Source organism: Triturus cristatus, chromosome 12 (assembly GCF_964204655.1).
Source record: "Triturus cristatus chromosome 12, aTriCri1.1, whole genome shotgun sequence".
In the NCBI taxonomy this organism is placed as follows: Eukaryota; Metazoa; Chordata; class Amphibia; order Caudata; family Salamandridae; genus Triturus; species Triturus cristatus.
The window spans coordinates 794,518,461-794,535,952 of record NC_140595.1 but is presented as its reverse complement, the minus strand read 5'-3'; the positions used below and the strand labels follow the sequence as shown (position 1 = coordinate 794,535,952).

Genomic DNA, 17,492 nt, shown 5'->3' with positions numbered 1-17,492 from the left:
TGCAGCACTCAACATCCTTCATGGGACAGCTCGAATCCAGCTCCTGGTCAACGTTGACGCCTCCTGGTCCTCGTGGCTGCAGAGTCAAGCTTCACCTCTTCACCTCTTCGCTCCTGAAACACCCGACATCGGTGGGCATTCGTCTATCGTGCCCCTGGTCACTGGCAAGTGACCCAGACTCTGTCGTCTCTGCTTTCAGGTTCTTCTGATCTTCGATCCGGCTTGGATCACAACAGACACTTTTCTTCTTCCCGGCAGCAGCACTTTGCAGCAGATCGCCTTTGAAATCAATGACGATTCCCGACACCATTTGACACCTATGCACCCGGCTTCCCTGGGTGTGGTAACTTGAGTACTCCGGTGCTCCCGTGGGTGCTGGCCCTAGAACCCCCTAAGTCTAAAGAGGTTTGCTCAAAGTCCTCTCCTACGTGTCCTTAACTTCTAAAATTCCAACCGCGACTTTCCCATAAAATAGTACGGGGCTCGCACCTGTGTTCTCATACTGCACGCGTCCCCCGTGGGTCTCCTGTGTCACTACCTTGGGTGGTTCCTTGGGGTCCCAGCGATTCTATGTGCTCTAGGCACTGTGTCTAGTCAAGTCATGATTCTTATACCACTTTCTTAATAGATGGATTGGCCCGCCCCTAGGGCCCATTGTATATTGTGCTATTTACTGTCGTTTTAGAACTGTATTATTGTGTACCTTGGACTCTAATCTCATAAAGAGATCAGTAGTGAGTGTTTAGAAATAAATACATATATTTTATATATACCTTGTGTGGTTCTCCTTTCATTTAGTAATTCAGGAGGTTATAATCTGGTAAACCAAGCTGCTTTACATTCCTTCAAGACTTAGCCTGAAGGCTGCTCTCCATAGCTACCACTAGGATAGCTTTCAATAAAGGTTGTCTTTAACCTATCATCAATAAGGGTTGTTTGGACTGGTGCAAGGTGCCCACTATAACCAGTGGACAGCATATACCAGGCCAACTTCTCACACCTTTGTCCAGAATTTTTGCAGTCATTGCCCAGAATTTGCCCACATGAGAGGCAATCGCCTTAAACATGAGACCCCCCCACGCCCCCCACCCCCGAAGCCTCCCAGGAAGTCTGTGCAGCGTTTGTGTGTGTGTGCACCTGAGGAGTACAGTTTCTGTGTGCGCTTGAGGAGTGCAGTTTCTGTGTGCACACGAGGAGTACAGTTTCTGTGTGCACACGAGGAGTACAGTTTCTGTGTGCACACGAGGAGTGCAGTTTCTGTGTGCACACGAGGAGTGCAGTTTCTGTGTGCGTGTGAGGAGTGCAGTTAGTGTGTGCACGGCGTGGACAGGAGTAGTGCAGTTTATGTGACATCTCAGCTGCTTGCAGAGCCTTCCCCGAGAAGGCTATGCTATAGGAAGCAGTCTGTGTGTATAAGAGAGTGCATTTTGTTTCTGTGCACTGTGAGTGTAGTTTATGTGCACAGTGTACAAGATGAGTGCAGTTTCTTGTGCATACAAGGATGCTGTTTATGTGCACATCTGGGGTCCTTAAGAAGCCTCTCTCGAAAACGCAGAGACCTATGAGTTCACTTTGTGTGTGTGCACGAGGGGTGCAGTTTGTGTGTGTATACGAGAGTGCTGTTTGTGTGCACACCTCGGGTCCCCAAGGATCCTCTATCGAGAACCCTGTGCCCTATGGGGTTCACAGTTTGTGTGCGTGCACGAGGAGTGCAGTGTGCATACGAGGGTGCATTATATGTGCACATCTCGGGTCCACGAGGAGCTTCTGCCGAAAACGCTGTGCCTCAGGGGTTCGCTTTGTGTGAGTACACGAGGAGTGTGGTGCAGTTTGTGTGTGCACACGAGAGTGCAGTGCTTGCTCACACCTCGGCTCCTTACTTCGCCTCTGGAGAGAACGCTGTGCCTCAGGGGTTCGCTTTGTGTGAGTACACGAGGAGTGTGGTGCAGTTTGTGTGTGCACACGAGAGTGCAGTGCTTGCTCACACCTCGGCTCCTTACTTCGCCTCTGGAGAGAACGCTGTGCCTCAGGGGTTCGCTTTGTGTGAGTACACGAGGAGTGTGGTGCAGTTTGTGTGTGCACACGAGAGTGCAGTGCTTGCTCACACCTCGGCTCCTTACTTCGCCTCTGAAGAGAACGCTGTGCCTCAGGGGTTCGCTTTGTGTGAGTACACGAGGTGTGTGGAGCTGTTTGTGTGCGCACACGAGAGTGCAGTGTTTGCTCACACCTCGGCTCCTTACTTAGCCTCTGGAGAAAACGCTGTGCCTCAGGGGTTCGCTTTGTGTGAGTACACGAGGAGTGTGGTGCAGTTTGTGTGCGCACACGAGAGTGCAGTGCTTGCTCACACCTCGGCTCCTACTTCGCCTCTGGAGAGAACGCTGTGCCCCAGGAGTTCACTTCGTGAGTACATGCGAGGAGTGGGTGCAGTTTGTGTGCATACACGTGGGTGCAGTTTATGTGTTCAGGCACACCTCGGGTCCGCTAAGAGCCTCTCCCGAGAACGCTGTGCCCCAGAAGTGCACTTGAATTTGAATTTGAATTTGAATTTAAAATTACTTGTAAAGCGCACGTATACCAGCGGTTTCTTGGCGCTATGGTTACCAGGGTCCCGGGCTGGAAGACTGGGGGGGGGGGGCTGCTGACGTATTATTCAAAGGACTTCCTGAACAGGAAGGTCTTGAGGTGCTTGCGGAATTGCGGGTACAGAGTGATCGAGCGAAGTTCATAGGGGAGGGAGTTCCAGAGGGTCGGGGCCAGGGTGGCAAATTTTGAGCCTCCCCACTTCTTTCTCCGATAGCGTGGGATGGAGAGGAGGGACTGAGAAGACGAGCGTAGTTCCCTAGTGGGAACGTAAGGAGTAATCTCGGACGAGATGAATGCTGGTGTCAGGCCAAGCCGGGCCAAATAAGTGATGGAGGCGAGCTTAAATTGAACCCTAGCTTGCACCGGGAGCCAGTGTAGGGATTTCAGAAGAGGGGTAGAGTGATGAAATTTGGGCAGTTTGAAAGCCAGGCGGGCCGCCTGGTTTTGTATCTGTTGTAGGCGTCGCAGACTATATGCGGGGATACCAGCATATAGTGCGTTGCCGTAGTCCAGGCGGGACACCACCATGGCCAAAATAATAAGCTTGAGGGCAGAGAAAGTGAAAAAACGGGACACCCTGCGTATGGTGCGCAGTGCAAGGAAGGAAGAAGATACCACAGAGCTAACCTGGGAGTGAAGGGTAAGTTGAGAATTGATTTTTATGCCTAAAGTTTTAACAGAGGGAGAGGGTACAGGAGAAGGGCCAAGGGAAGGGGGCCAGAAAAGCGGAGACCAGGGGCTGGATGAGCCACCCGTCAATACCAGCTCGGTCTTGTCGGGGTTGAGTTTGAGATGATTATGGCTCATCCAGTCCCTGATATGGAGCATGACAGATTGAAAATTGAGAACAGAAGAGGGGGAAGAGGAAAGATTGAAAACAAGCTGGAGGTCATCCGCGTAATTGAATACGGCGACCTCCATCTGTTGGAGGGAAAAGATAAGAGGGGCAACATACAAATTGAACAAAAGTGGGGAAAGGGAAGAACCTTGGGGGACCCCGCACTGAACTTTCCGGACGTCCGCTGTAAAGTCACCCAGGCGGACAGCCTGGGTGCGGTCCCTCAGGAAGGAGGAGAGCCAGACCAGAGCGCTCCCCCCGATCCCCGCCGCCCTGACACGGGAAAGCAAGATGGTATGGTCCACCGTATCAAAGGCGGCAGAGAGGTCGAGGAGCACTAGGGCCTGGCGCTGATCAGTGTCCATACCTTCCCTGAGGTTGTCCAGGACCGAGATAACAACGGACTCCGTGGAGTGTGCGGGGCGGAAGCCGGCCTGACGGGGAGCAAGAGCTCCATGCGTCTCCACAAAGGAGCTAAGGGCGCAGGTGACATGGCGCTCGAGCACCTTAGCCAGGAATGGCAGGAGGGAGATGGGTCGGAAATTTGCAGGGACAGAAGGGTCTGCCCCGGGTTTTTTCAAAATAGGTACAATAACCGCAGACTTCAAGGGTTTAGGAACTACACCTTGAGCGAGAGAGCTATTGAGGAGATGCAGTGGAGGGTCTGGGCAGGCAACAAAGATATGGCGGAGAATGTGGGCAGGGCAAAGGTCAAGCGGGGATCCAGATTTAACCAGGGGAACTAGGGAGGTCAGAGAATCCCTAGTGATGAGGGGGAAGGAGATGAATTCACCCTTGGGAGGGGGACATTGGGGATCTACAAAGGAGGGAGAAGGGGGGGGAATGTTGGCCTTAATGGTAACGATTTTTTGAATGAAATAGTTATTTAGGGAATGGCAGAGTTCTTCGGAAGGTGCAGGCTTGAGGGTGGTTCTGTCCGAGAACGCCAAGTTGTGGACGATCGTAAATATCTCCCTGGACTGGTTTTCTGCGTCTAGGATTTTGGAGGAGAAATATGAAGTTTTAGCCTCCAGGATGTCTTTTTTATACTGGGCAAGGATGGTAATATACTCCAGTTTAAGGGTGGGGCAATAGTTTCTCCTCCAGGCCCGTTCAGCGCGGCGAACTTTTAGTTTGGTGGACTTAAGCTCTTCATTGAACCACCTGTTTGCCTCCTTCTCACGCTTGGAGGAAATGCGCTTGAGCGGGGCGACGGAATCACGGCCGAGGGAGAGCCACTGGTCTATGGCCTCAACCTGAGAAGTACTGGAAAGACTCTGCAGGGAGGGGAGGGAGGAGGTAAGAAGGGAGGAGAGATTTTCTGGATTGACTCGGCCCCATGATCGGACCCAGGTGTTTTTAGGGCGGGGGGCCTTAGCTTGGGAAAGGATAGGAAGAGAGAATGAAATCAGGTGGTGGTCAGACCAGGAGCAGGGCGAGATGGAAAGAGATTCCACAGGGCAGTTCAGGGACCAGATCTGGTCCAGCGTATGTCCTTTAGTGTGGGTGGAGGAATGAACGTAGGATGTGAAGTTGAGGGATTGGAGGGTATCGGAAAATTCCTTAGAGGAAGGGCATTCCGCGGGGTCAGAGGGCCAGAAATTAAAATCGCCAAGAAGCAGAATAGAGGAATTATTAACAGTAATAGTAGCTAAAACATCCAAGAAGTCAGAGAGAAACTGTAGGGGGGATTGAGGGGGGCGGTAAATGAGAAAACAGGTCAGAGGGGGGGAGGTGGAAGTGGTGCGGATCACCAGGTATTCGGTGGTAGCGATCTCAGGCAGGGATAGGATTTGAAAAGGGAGATCGGTGCGTGCGAGGACAGCCACACCGCCCCCTGCTCTGCCAGTAGGGCGGTCAGCCCTAAGGGCATAGTAAGTGGACGGTAAGGTGGATAATAGGGCGGGGAGGGAGTCCTCGCACTTTCACACACTTTCTGTGTGTACACGAGGAGTGACGTTTGTGTGTACACGAGGAGTGCACTACGGCTTGTATGTGTAGATGGGAGTGCAGTTTCTGTGCACAGCTCGGCTCGCCTAGAAGCCTCTCTCCAGGACACTGTGCCCCAGGAGTCCACTTTTAGTGTGTACACGACTCAGGATCGGCCTGCAACTTCTGCGTGCACACGAGGATTGTGCTGCAGCTTGTGTGTGCGCAAGAGGAGTGTGCCGTGGAATGTGTGTGCTGTAGCTTGTATTCACGCGACGAGTGTGCTGTAGCTTGTGTGTGCACACGAGGAGTGTGCTGCAGGTTGTAGGTGTACACGAGAGTGCAACTTGTGCGTGCACACGAGGAGTGCGCTGCAGCTTGTGTGTGCACACGAGAGTGCCGTTCTTGTATACACCTTGGCTCCCGGCGGTGCATTCTCCCTCAGAAAGCTGTATCTCAGGACTTAATTGTATGTGTGCTGAAGTTTGTGTGCGCACGAGAGTGCAGTTTGTCTGTGTACACGAGGAGTGGAGTGCAGTTTGTGTGTGTACACAAGAGTGCAGTTTGATTGCGCACACGAGGAGTGTGCTGCAGAATGTGAGCGCACACGAGGGGTGTACTGCAGCTTATGTATGCACACGAGGAGTGTGCTGCAGCTTGTGTGCACACGAAGTGTGTGTTGCCGCTTGTATGTACAAGAGGAGTGTACTGCAGCTTGTGTGTGCACGCGAGGACTGTGCTAAAGCTTGTGTGCACATAAGGAGTGCGCTACAGCTTGTGTGCACACGAGGAGTGCACTACACCTTGTGTGTGCAAACAAGGAGTGCGCTGTAGCTTGAGTGTGCACACGAGGAGTGTGTCTTGAAGCTTGCGTGCACACGGAGTGTGCTGTAGCTTGAGTGTGAATGCGAGGAGTGTGCTGCAGCTTGTGTGCACACGAGGAGTGAGCTGCAGCTTGTTTGCACACGAGGAGTGTGCTGCAGCTTGTGTGCACACGAGGAGTGTGCTGCAGCTTGTGTGCACACAAGGAGTGTGCTGCAACTTTTGTGTGCACACGAGGTGTGTGCTGCAGCTTGTGTGCACACAAGGAGTGTGCTGCAGCTTGTGTGTGCAAACAAGGAGTGTGCTGTAGCTTGAGTGTGCACGCGAGGAGTGTGCTGCAGCTTGTGTGCACACAAGGAGTGTGCTGCAACTTTTGTGTGCACACGAGGTGTGTGCTGCAGCTTGTGTGCACACAAGGAGTGTGCTGCAGCTTGTGTGTGCAAACAAGGAGTGTGCTGTAGCTTGAGTGTGCACGCGAGAAGTGTGCTGCAGCTTGTGTGCACACGAGGAGTGTGCTGCAACTTTTGTGTGCACACGAGGTGTGGGCTGCAGCTTGTGTGCACACAAGGAGTGTGCTGCAGCTTGTGTGCACACGAGGAGTGAGCTGCAGCTTGTTTGCACACGAGGAGTGTGCTGCAGCTTGTGTGCACACAAGGAGTGTGCTGCAACTTTTGTGTGCACACGAGGTGTGTGCTGCAGCTTGTGTGCACACAAGGAGTGTGCTGCAGCTTGTGTGTGCAAACAAGGAGTGTGCTGTAGCTTGAGTGTGCACGCGAGAAGTGTGCTGCAGCTTGTGTGCAAACGAGGAGTACGTTGCAGCTTGTGTGTGCACACGAGAGTGCAACTTGTGAGTGCCCACGAGGAGTGTGCTGCAGATTGTGTGTGCACACAAGGAATGTGCTGCAGCTTGTGTGCACACAAGGAGTGTGATGCGGCTTGTGTGTGCAAACAAGGAGTGTGTTGCGGCTTGTGTGTGCACACGAGGTGTTTGCTGCAGCTTGTGTGCCCACAAGGAGTGCGCTGCGGCTTGTGTGTGCACACGAGGAGTGTGCTGCAGCTTGTGTGTGCACATGAGCAGTGTGCTGAAGCTTGTGTGCCCACGAGGAGTGCGCTGCGGCTTGTTTGGGCACACGAGGAGTGTGCTGCAGCTTGTGTGCACTCGAGGTGTGTGCTGCAGCTTGTGTGTGCACACGAGGTGTGTGCTGCAGCGTGTGTGCACACAAGGAGTGCGCTGAGGCTTATGTATGCAAACAAGGAGTGTGCTGCAGCATGTGTGCACAGGAGGAGTGTGCTGCAGCTTGTGTGCACAGGAGGAGTGTGCTGCAGCTTGTGTGTGCACACGAGGTGTATGCTGCGGATTGCGTGTGCACACAAGGAATGTGCTGCAGCTTGTGTGCACATGAGGAGTGTGTTGCAGCTTGTGTGCACACGAGGAGTGCGCTACATAATGTCTGTGTACACGAGGAGTGCGCTGCGTCTTGTGTGTGCACATGAGGTGTGAGCTGCAGCTTGTGTGTGCACAAAAGGAATGTGCTACAGCTTGTGTGCACACGAGGTGTGTGCTGCAGCTTGTGTGCACATGAGGAGAGTGCTGCAGCTTGTGCTTACACACGAGGAGTGTGCTGCAGCTTGTGTGTGTACACGAGGTGTGTGCTGCAGATTGTGTGCACACAAGGAATGTGCTGCAGCTCGTGTGCACACGAGGAGTGCGCTGCGGCTTGTGTGTGCACACGAGAGTGCACTTCCTGTGCACACCTCGGTTCCCCGGGGGGCCTCCTCCCTCAGAGGGCTGTCAGCTGGCTGTAGAGTTGTTCTCCCTGCCGTGAATGCCCCCAGCCAAGATGAACAGCAGCGTCAGGCAGGACTCCTCCGATGTCACCTCACCCTCCTCCCGACCAATGAAGGGCGGTGTGGCGGGGAGGGGCAAGCCGAGGGCAGGAACTCCGCTCTGAAGGACGTTCCAGCCCCTGGGAAGCCGAGCACACTCACCTCCCCCTCTGCACCCACCCTTGCCAGCCCTACCCCGCCCTCCACACCCCTTCTTGCCCACTCACCCCTCAGAGCTCCCAGAAGCAGCTCCAAGAAGACATCCTCGCCCACACGGCGCCCCATCACCCTTCAAGTGTCCGCCCTGTGTCCCCATCCCATGGCTTCGTGAGGAGCTGAGAAGTTCTTGCAGGAGCAACGCTCAGCGGGTCCACCCTGTTGTGACCTTTCACCTTGGCCAAGGTCGAGGCCTGAACGGCGTCCCACGCAGGTCGGAGCCATGCCGGCCGGGTTCCGGCCCATCGCGGGCAGCGAGGTAAGAGTGAGTGAGGCACGCTGCCTCTGTATAGCGCTTCACGCCGGAGCAGGCTACCTTCAGGCGCTGGCAGACACGATTTCGGCATAGCGTCGGGGAACAGGTTTTCTTAAGTGAGGGTCGTTCAATAGTGGGGAGCGCCAGACCCCAATGGGGGTGTCTAGAATACTTGTATGGAGGAACATGACCCTGTGCTGGCATTAGCAAAAATCGTTACCCTTTGCTACTGTTGCCCTCGTTTTTCCGGTACGTTTGTGCTTATTTTATTTCAAAAAAACTTTACATTTGTACTTTTGCCCCTCACTTGTAACTTTGTACGAAATGTAAAGCGCTCTTAATAAAGCCCGTGTTCGTACCTCATAAAACCACAACGAAAAGTAAAAATATATATATACATAATGAAGTGCTTCGAAGCCTACCAGGCGAGACGTGCTGGAGCTGCCGGTTCTGGTCCGGGGCGGGCGCTGGAACGAGCCTGACCGCTGCCCAGTATTGCCACATGCCTGCACTTGGCCATCTCAAGGCGCTGCCTGTCCGTTCTCGGCAGACCATGCCTGCAAGGACGTGCCTTCTAGTCGTGAGGCCGTGAGTTTGCCAAGCGGCCCATTTCCTGCACTACTGTAATTCTAAAGTCGGAATGCGAACATTTACAATTCTTTTTTAGTGCTATATTGTTAAAGTCTCTTATGTAAATAAAGCGCTTTGAAGCCTCCTTGGCGAGAGTGCCCCAGAGCAACCGGTTCCGGCCAGGGGTGAGGCAAGCTCCAGGGGGTGAACCGGTGAGTGAGGCTGTGCTGGTGTGTTCAACAAAGAATGAGGGTGTGCACAGGATCAAACTGTTTATTCAAGTGGGAAGCCAGGATCAGAAGCGAGGTTTCCTGGCCACATACGGCCTGGTGATTCCCTGGCGACTGCTTTGATTTGGCAGAGGCAACTTCAAGTCATGCTTCCGGGCAGCAGGGGGCCGAAGAGGGGTTGGAAGCCCCCCTCCCCCGCAAGAGAGGTATCTGAGGGGCCTTTATAAATGTCATGTGCCAGGCATCATTATCACTCACACTGCAGTGACTGCTAAACCTATTGCTCACTGGATTACGTCATAGCGTGGTTATTTGAAATTATTAATGTGATTAACCTGGTACTGGTAAATTGAAGATTTCAATCAATGGAAAGCCAACAATATATTCGTTTACTTGTTAAAATGCGCATAATAATATACAACCTATGCCATGGGCCAATGAATGCCATCTGGAGCTGCGATCAAATTGCTGGCCTCAGGCCTGTAGCTTATTACAATGTCAGAACCCCTTCCAAGCCCCCTTCTAGTGTTGTACCGGAGGGGTACCTTTCCAGTACACAATACCACACTTGGACACAGTTTAAAACTCTTCCGAGTTTGCATGAGGGCGGCACAACGCAGCACACAGGCAACGTTGGAAAAGTTTGCTGAAAAGAAAACGTTCTTCCTAAATTACGCCCGTCTCTGTGTTTATCCATTTGCACAAGTATGTGAGTGTGCGTTGTTTATGTGTCTGAGCACATGTGTGTGCTAATTTTTCAGTGTCCTTAAAGAAGATGTATAAGGGCTTGGGGGGGGTTGGGGGGTTCCACGAGTCACTGGATTGTTGGGGTGCCATGGCTGGAAGGAGTCTGCGCTGCCGATGTGCACATCTGTGAGCGCAGCCTCCTTGCAGTGTTGGGAGACGTCTTTCTAATGAACCACTGTGCACACTCCTGGACTCCATATCTTGAGTGCTGTCTAGTTCTAGAAGCCTCACCTGGTCAGCTATTCTCAGTTCAAGGGGCCTAATGAACGGGCCCAGTTCGAGAGGCCTCATTCGGAGCATTGCGCTCAGGCACCTCAGTTTTCAAAGTCATTTCTGGAGGATCGGGCCCTGTTCTAGTGACCGCACGTCATGTTTTGGGCTCAGTTCTGGCGGCCTCCTCTGGAGTGTTGTCCCCAGGTCCAGAGGCCTCTTCGGGAGTGTTGTGTCAGTTCTGGAGGCCTCCTCTGGAGTGTTGTGTCAGTTCTGGAGGCCTCCTCTGGAGTGTTGTGTCAGTTCTGGAGGCCTCCTCTGGAGTGTTGTGTCCAGTTCTGGAGGCCGCCTCTGGAGTGTTGTGTCAGTTCTGGAGGCCTCCTCTGGAGTGTTGTGTCAGTTCTGGAGGCCTTCGCTGGAGTGTTGTGTCCAGTTCGGGAGGCCGCCTCTGGAGTGTTCTGTTCGGTCTGGAGGCCTCCTCTAGAGAGTTGTGTACAGTTTTGGAGGCCTTCGCTGGAGTGTTGTGTCCAGATCTGAAGGCCTCCTCTGGAGTGTTTTGTCCAGTTCTGCAGGCCTCCTCTGGAGTGTTGCCTCCTCTGCAGTGTTGTGTTCAGGTCTGGAGGCCTCCTCTGGAGTGTTGTGTTCAGGTCTGGGGGGCTCCTGTGGAGTGTTGTGTCAGTTCTGGAGGCCTTCGCTGGAGTGCTGTGTCCAGTTCTGGAGGCCGCCTCTGGAGTGTTGTGTCAGTTCTGGAGGCCTCCTCTGGAGTGTTGTGTTCAGGTCTGGAGGCCTCCTCTGGAGTGTTTTGTCCAGTTCTGGAGGCCACCTCTGGAGTGTTGTGTTCAGGTCTGGAGGCCTCCTCTGGAGTGTTGTGTTCAGGTCTGGATGCCTCCTCTGGAGTGTTGTGTCCAGTTCTGGAGGCCGCCTCTGGAGTGTTGTGTTCAGGTCTGGAGGCCTCCTCTGGAGTGTTGTGTTCAGGTCTGGATGCCTCCTCTGGAGTGTTGTGTCCAGTTCTGGAGGCCGCCTCTGGAGTGTTGTGTCAGTTCTGGAGGCCTCCTCTGGAGTGTTGTGTTCAGGTCTGGAGGCCTCCTCTGGAGTGTTTTGTCCAGTTCTGGAGGCCACCTCTGGAGTGTTGTGTTCAGGTCTGGAGGCCTCCTCTGGAGTGTTGTGTTCAGGTCTGGATGCCTCCTCTGGAGTGTTGTGTCCAGTTCTGGAGGCCGCCTCTGGAGTGTTGTGTTCAGGTCTGGAGGCCTCCTCTGGAGTGTTGTGTCCAGTTCTGGAGGCCGCCTCTGGAGTGTTGTGTTCAGGTCTGGAGGCCTCCTCTGGAGTGTTGTGTTCAGGTCTGGAGGCCTCCTCTGGAGTGTTGTGTTCAGGTCTGGAGGGCTCCTGTGGAGTGTTGTGTCAGTTCTGGAGGCCTTCGCTGGAGTGCTGTGTCCAGTTCTGGAGGCCGCCTCTGGAGTGTTGTGTCAGTTCTGGAGGCCTTCGCTGGAGTGCTGTGTCCAGTTCTGGAGGCCGCCTCTGGAGTGTTGTGTCAGTTCTGGAGGCCTCCTCTGGAGTGTTGTGTTCAGGTCTGGAGGCCTCCTCTGGAGTGTTTTGTCCAGTTCTGGAGGCCACCTCTGGAGTGTTGTGTTCAGGTCTGGAGGCCTCCTCTGGAGTGTTCTGTCAGGTCTGGAGGCCTCCTCTAGAGAGTTGTGTCCAGTTTTGGAGGGCTCCTGTGGAGTGTTGTGTCAGTTCTGGAGGCCTTCGCTGGAGTGCTGTGTCCAGTTCTGGAGGCCGCCTCTGGAGTGTTGTGTCAGTTCTGGAGGCCTCCTCTGGAGTGTTGTGTTCAGGTCTGGAGGCCTCCTCTGGAGTGTTTTGTCCAGTTCTGGAGGCCACCTCTGGAGTGTTGTGTTCAGGTCTGGAGGCCTCCTCTGGAGTGTTCTGTCAGGTCTGGAGGCCTCCTCTAGAGAGTTGTGTCCAGTTTTGGAGGCCTTCGCTGGAGTGTTGTGTCCAGATCTGAAGGCCTCCTCTGGAGTGTTTTGTCCAGTTCTGCAGGCCTCCTCTGGATTGTTGTGTCAGGTGTGGAGGCCTCCTCTGGAGTGTTGCCTCCTCTGCAGTGTTGTGTTCAGGTCTGGAGGCCTCCTCTGGAGTGTTGTGTTCAGGTCTGGAGGGCTCCTGTGGAGTGTTGTGTCAGTTCTGGAGGCCTTCGCTGGAGTGCTGTGTCCAGTTCTGGAGGCCGCCTCTGGAGTGTTGTGTCAGTTCTGGAGGCCTCCTCTGGAGTGTTGTGTCAGTTCTGGAGGCCTCCTCTGGAGTGTTGTGTTCAGGTCTGGAGGCCTCCTCTGGAGTGTTTTGTCCAGTTCTGGAGGCCACCTCTGGAGTGTTGTGTTCAGGTCTAGAGGCCTCCTCTGGAGTGTTGTGTTCAGGTCTGGATGCCTCCTCTGGAGTGTTGTGTCCAGTTCTGGAGGCCGCCTCTGGAGTGTTGTGTTCAGGTCTGGAGGCCTCCTCTGGAGTGTTGTGTTCAGGTCTGGATGCCTCCTCTGGAGTGTTGTGTCCAGTTCTGGAGGCTGCCTCTGGAGTGTTGTGTTCAGGTCTGGAGGCCTCCTCTGGAGTGTTGTGTCCGGAGTGTACTGTTCAGTTCTGGAGGCCTCCTCTGGAGTGTTGTGTCAGTTCTGGAGGCCTCCTCTGGAGTGTTGAGTCAGTTCTGGAGGCCTTCGCTGGAGTGTTGTGTCAGTTCTGGAGGCCTTCGCTGGAGTGTTGTGTCCAGTTCTGGAGGCCGCCTCTGGAGTGTTGTGTCAGTTCTGGAGGCCTCCTCTGGAGTGTTGTCAGTTCTGGAGGCCTCCTCTGGAGTGTTCTGTCAGGTCTGGAGGCCTCCTCTAGAGAGTTGTTTCCAGTTTTGGAGGCCTTCGCTGGAGTGTTGTGTCCAGATCTGAAGGCCTCCTCTGGAGTGTTTTGTCCAGTTCTGCAGGCCTCCTCTGGATTGTTGTGTCAGGTCTGGAGGCCTCCTCTGGAGTGTTGCCTCCTCTGCAGTGTTGTGTTCAGGTCTGGAGGCCTCCTCTGGAGTGTTGTGTTCAGGTCTGGAGGCCTCCTCTGGAGTGTTGTGTTCAGGTCTGGAGGGCTCCTGTGGAGTGTTGTGTTCAGGTCTGGAGGCCTCCTCTGGAGTGTTTTGTCCAGTTCTGGAGGCCACCTCTGGAGTGTTGTGTTCAGGTCTGGAGGCCTCCTCTGGAGTGTTGTGTTCAGGTCTGGATGCCTCCTCTGGAGTGTTGTGTCCAGTTCTGGAGGCCGCCTCTGGAGTGTTGTGTTCAGGTCTGGAGGCCTCCTCTGGAGTGTTGTGTTCAGGTCTGGATGCCTTCTCTGGAGTGTTGTGTCCAGTTCTGGAGGCTGCCTCTGGAGTGTTGTGTTCAGGTCTGGAGGCCTCCTCTGGAGTGTTGTGTCCGGAGTGTACTGTTCAGTTCTGGAGGCCTCTTCTGGAGTGTTGTGTCAGTTCTGGAGGCCTCCTCTGGAGTGTTGAGTCAGTTCTGGAGGCCTTCGCTGGAGTGTTGTGTCCAGTTCTGGAGGCTTCCTCTGGAGTGTTGTGTCAGTTCTGGAGGCAGTGTTGTGTCAGTTCTGGAGGCCTCGTCTGGAGTGTTGTGTCCAGTTCTGGAGGCTGCCTCCGGAGTGTTGTGTCAGTTCTGGAGGCATCCTCTGGAGTGTTGTGTCCAGTTCTGGAGGCCTCCTCTAGAGTGTTGTCACCAGTTCTGGAGGCCTCTTCTGGAGTGTTGTCCCCGGTTCTGAAGGCCTCCTCTGGAGTGTTGTGTCTAGTCCCGGAGGCCTCATCTGGAGCATTGCATCCTTTGGAGTGTTGTGTTCTGTTCTGGAGGCCTCCTCTGGGATGTTGTGTCAGTTCTGGAGGCCTCCTCTGGAGTGTTGTGTCAGTTCTGGAGGCCTTCGCTGGAGTGTTGTGTCCAGTTCTGGAGGCCTCCCCTGGAGTGTTGTGTCAGTCCTGGAGGCCTCCTCTGGACTCTTGTGTCTGGTTCTGGAGGCCTCTTCTGGAGTGTTTTCCTCAGTTCTTGAGGCCTCCTCTGGACTGTTGTGTCCGGTTCTGGAGGCCTCCTCTGGAGCGTTGTGTCAGTTCTGGAGGCCTCCTCTGGACTGTTGTGTCCGGTTCTGGAGGCCTCTTCTGGAGTGTTTTCCTCAGTTCTGGAGGCCTCCTCTGGACTGTTGTGTCCGGTTTTGGAGGCCTCCTCTGGAGTGTTGTCCCCAGTTCTGGAGGCCTCTTCTGGAGTGTTGTTTCCAGTTCTGAAGGCCTCTTCTGGAGTGTTTTCCGCAGTTCTGGAGGCCTCCTCTGGAGTGTTGTGTCAGTTCTGGAGGCCTCCTCTGGAGTGTTGTGTCAGTTCTGGAGGCCTTCGCTGGCGTGTTGTGTCCAGTTCTGAAAGCCTTCTTTTGAGTGTTGTTTCTAGTTCTGGAGGCCTCCTCTGGAGTTAGGTGTCCAGTTCTAGAGGCCTCCTCTGGAGTGTTGTGTCAAGTTCGAGATGTATCAACTTTAGTGCTGTGCCCAGCTCAAATGGCCTTTTTAGGTCTCGCCTGGCCCAGCGCATGCTCTGGTCTGGCGAGACTTATTGAGAGGGCTCCAAAAAGTGCTACCAGGCCAGCCTAGAGCTACAGTGCATGTGCGCGGGCGCGTGCGCCGCGCTTTACCGTGCTTTACCGCAATTATTTTCACTTTAGCGGCCGCTTTGATGTTTGAGCGTGAGCGCGATCGCGATCACTTTCACTTTCGCGGCCGCACGGCCGCTTGGCATAGCCAATGGGTCTCGCCTTTGGGACCTTATAAGTGCATAACTAAATACTTATAAGGTCCCAAAAGCGAGACCTATTGGCTATGCCAATGCTTGTTAAGAATGGTTGCCTCGTTCCGGAGGCCACTTCTATAGTGCAGTGCCCAGTTGTAGAGGCCTCATCTGTGCTGCTGTGAGCTTTACGTATCTCCCCACAGCAGGATCACCAACAATGACCCGGTGCTCCTCCACCCGCTGCACACCACCAGATCACCTTGGCTCTCTCAAGTATTGTGAGAAGTTGGCCTGGTATATGCTGTCCACCAGTTATGGTGGGCACCTTGCACCAGTTCAAACAACCCATTATTGATAATAGGTTAAAGACAACCTTTATTGAAAGCTATCCTAGTGGTAGCTATGGAGAGCAGCCTTCAGGCTAAGTATTGAAGGAATGTAAAGCAGATTATTTTACCAGTCTATAATCTCATGAATGACCAAATGAAAGGAGAACCACACCAGGTGTAAATATATATATAAAATAAAATATATGTATTTATTACTAAACCACTTCTACTAGTCTCTTTATGAGGCTAGAGGTCAAAGCACACGAGTTACAAGCATTTAATCATCAGTAAATAGCACAGTAAATGATAGGCTCCAGGGGGAGACAAAACCATATACTAAGTAAGTGGTATAACAGACACAAGGCCTAGAGCCTGTAGAATCGCTGGGACCCAAAGGAACCACCCAAGGTAGTGACACAGGGGACCCACGGAGGCCGTGTGCAGTGTGAGAACACAGCCGCGGGACTCCGTTAGCTTCTATGGGGAAAGTCGCGGTTGGAAATTTAAAGTTTAAGGACACTTAGGAGAGGACTTTCAGCAAACCCCTTTAGACTTCAGGGTTTCTAGGGCCCACACCCACGGGAGCACCGGAGTACTCGAGTTACCTCACCCAGGGAAGCCGGGTGCATAGCTGTCAAATGGTGTCGAGTCGCGTCGTCGTTTTCAATGGCGAACTGCTGAAAAGTGCTGCTGCCGGTAGGAGGAGAAGTGTCCGAAAAGATCCAAGCCTGGATCGAAGATGTGAAGAACCTGAAAGCAGAGGGGACAGAGTCTGGATCACTAGCCAGTGACCAGGGGCACGATAGACGAATGCCCACCGATGTCGGGTGCTTCAGGTGAGAAAAGGGGAAGCTTGACTCTTCAGCCACAAGGACCAGTAGGTGTCGAGGATGACCAGGAGCTGGATTCGAGCTGTCCCAGGAAGGATGTCGAGTGCTGCAGCATCGGTGCCCGGTTTGGACACAACAAGCCTTGGCAACAGCAACCCTCGCAGGAAGAGAAGAAATGCTTCGGTGCGGACCAGCAAGGTCCGAGGGACTCCCCCCAGCGAAGAGGAGTAAGGGCACGTCTAGAGCAACCAGGGAAGCCCAAGGAAAGTTCACAGGGACCCACCAGTCGACGGACCAGGGATCCCGAAGGGACCTCGAGAGGAATCACAAAATGGCGGCCCACGGGTCACTCGGAGTGGGTAGGCTGACAACCTTCAATGGATTCTCTGCTCGGGGTCTGGGCTACAAGTAACCCAATGCACAGCCTCAAGGGACGTCGAGAAGCTGATGCACTTGCAAATGGGCACGGTGTCTAGGGGTTCCGGTTCCACCGTACCCGCAAGTGCTGCGGGTCTCCGCTTTGCTGGGGACTCAGTTCGGCCTCGGGGAAGTCTGGAAATCCACCTCTGGTGTTGCAAAGTCTTTGGCATCCGGCGGGAGCTCTGGAGATGCAGACCGGACAGATGCTTCTTTGGTGCCTGCCAAGCAGGGCAGTAGCTCCTTTACCCCAAGGGAGATTCTTCAGTCATCTGACGTGGATCAGATCGTCGAAGGTCCAGGATTCAGTTTCAGAGTTTCGTCCAGGAATATCTAAAGTCCTGTTGCCAGGGGGTCCTATCTTATACCCAAGGAAGGGGTTGGACTAACTCAGGGGACTCACCTATGGGAGTTTTTGGAAAGAGGGGTGGCTACACCCATTTCCTTTGTCCAGTTTCGCGCCAGAGCAGGGGCTGGTAGCCCCTGGGACCGGTTTGAACTGGACTATGCACAGGGACACCAAATGAGCCCCCAGTGCAGACTTCAAAGCACTCTTGGAGTGCTCCCACCTAGCCCCAATACACTAAAGCCTGTCTGGGAGGTGGTTACACCTCCCTGTGACAGGAAACCTATTGTCCAGGCCTCCCCTGCCGGAGTTTCGTCCAGCAGCAGGAGGTCAGACTCGTGTCTGTGGCTGCAGCATCCATTTGGTGATGCCAGGGCTCTTTTAAGTTGGTACCGGGTATACAGGTGCTGTCATGTCTCTCCTTCTAGAAGGGTGGGATCATACTCCCACACCAGTTACTGGTGTGAGGGTATGATTCCAAGGTGTTTGACACCAAACACGACATATTTCCATGCAGCCAGTCCAAAGTTAGCATTTACCATTTGGTTATAATGCACTTCAGAGTATATCGTCAGGCTGCATCACAGACAACCCCAG

The 17,492-nt window shown here is 53.8% G+C and overlaps 1 protein-coding gene across 1 annotated transcript in view; it reads left to right on the top strand.

The window, feature by feature from the left end:
* Window positions 1-8,104: 8,104 nt before the first annotated feature.
* Window positions 8,105-17,492, top strand: part of SLC2A4 (solute carrier family 2 member 4) — a 183,343-nt gene continuing 173,955 nt past the window's right edge. Inside the window, exon 1 of the mRNA XM_085638949.1 lies at window positions 8,105-8,474. Within this exon, the coding sequence (XP_085495075.1) occupies window positions 8,439-8,474 (36 nt within the window). The 5' untranslated portion in view covers window positions 8,105-8,438. The remainder of the gene's footprint in view (window positions 8,475-17,492) is intronic.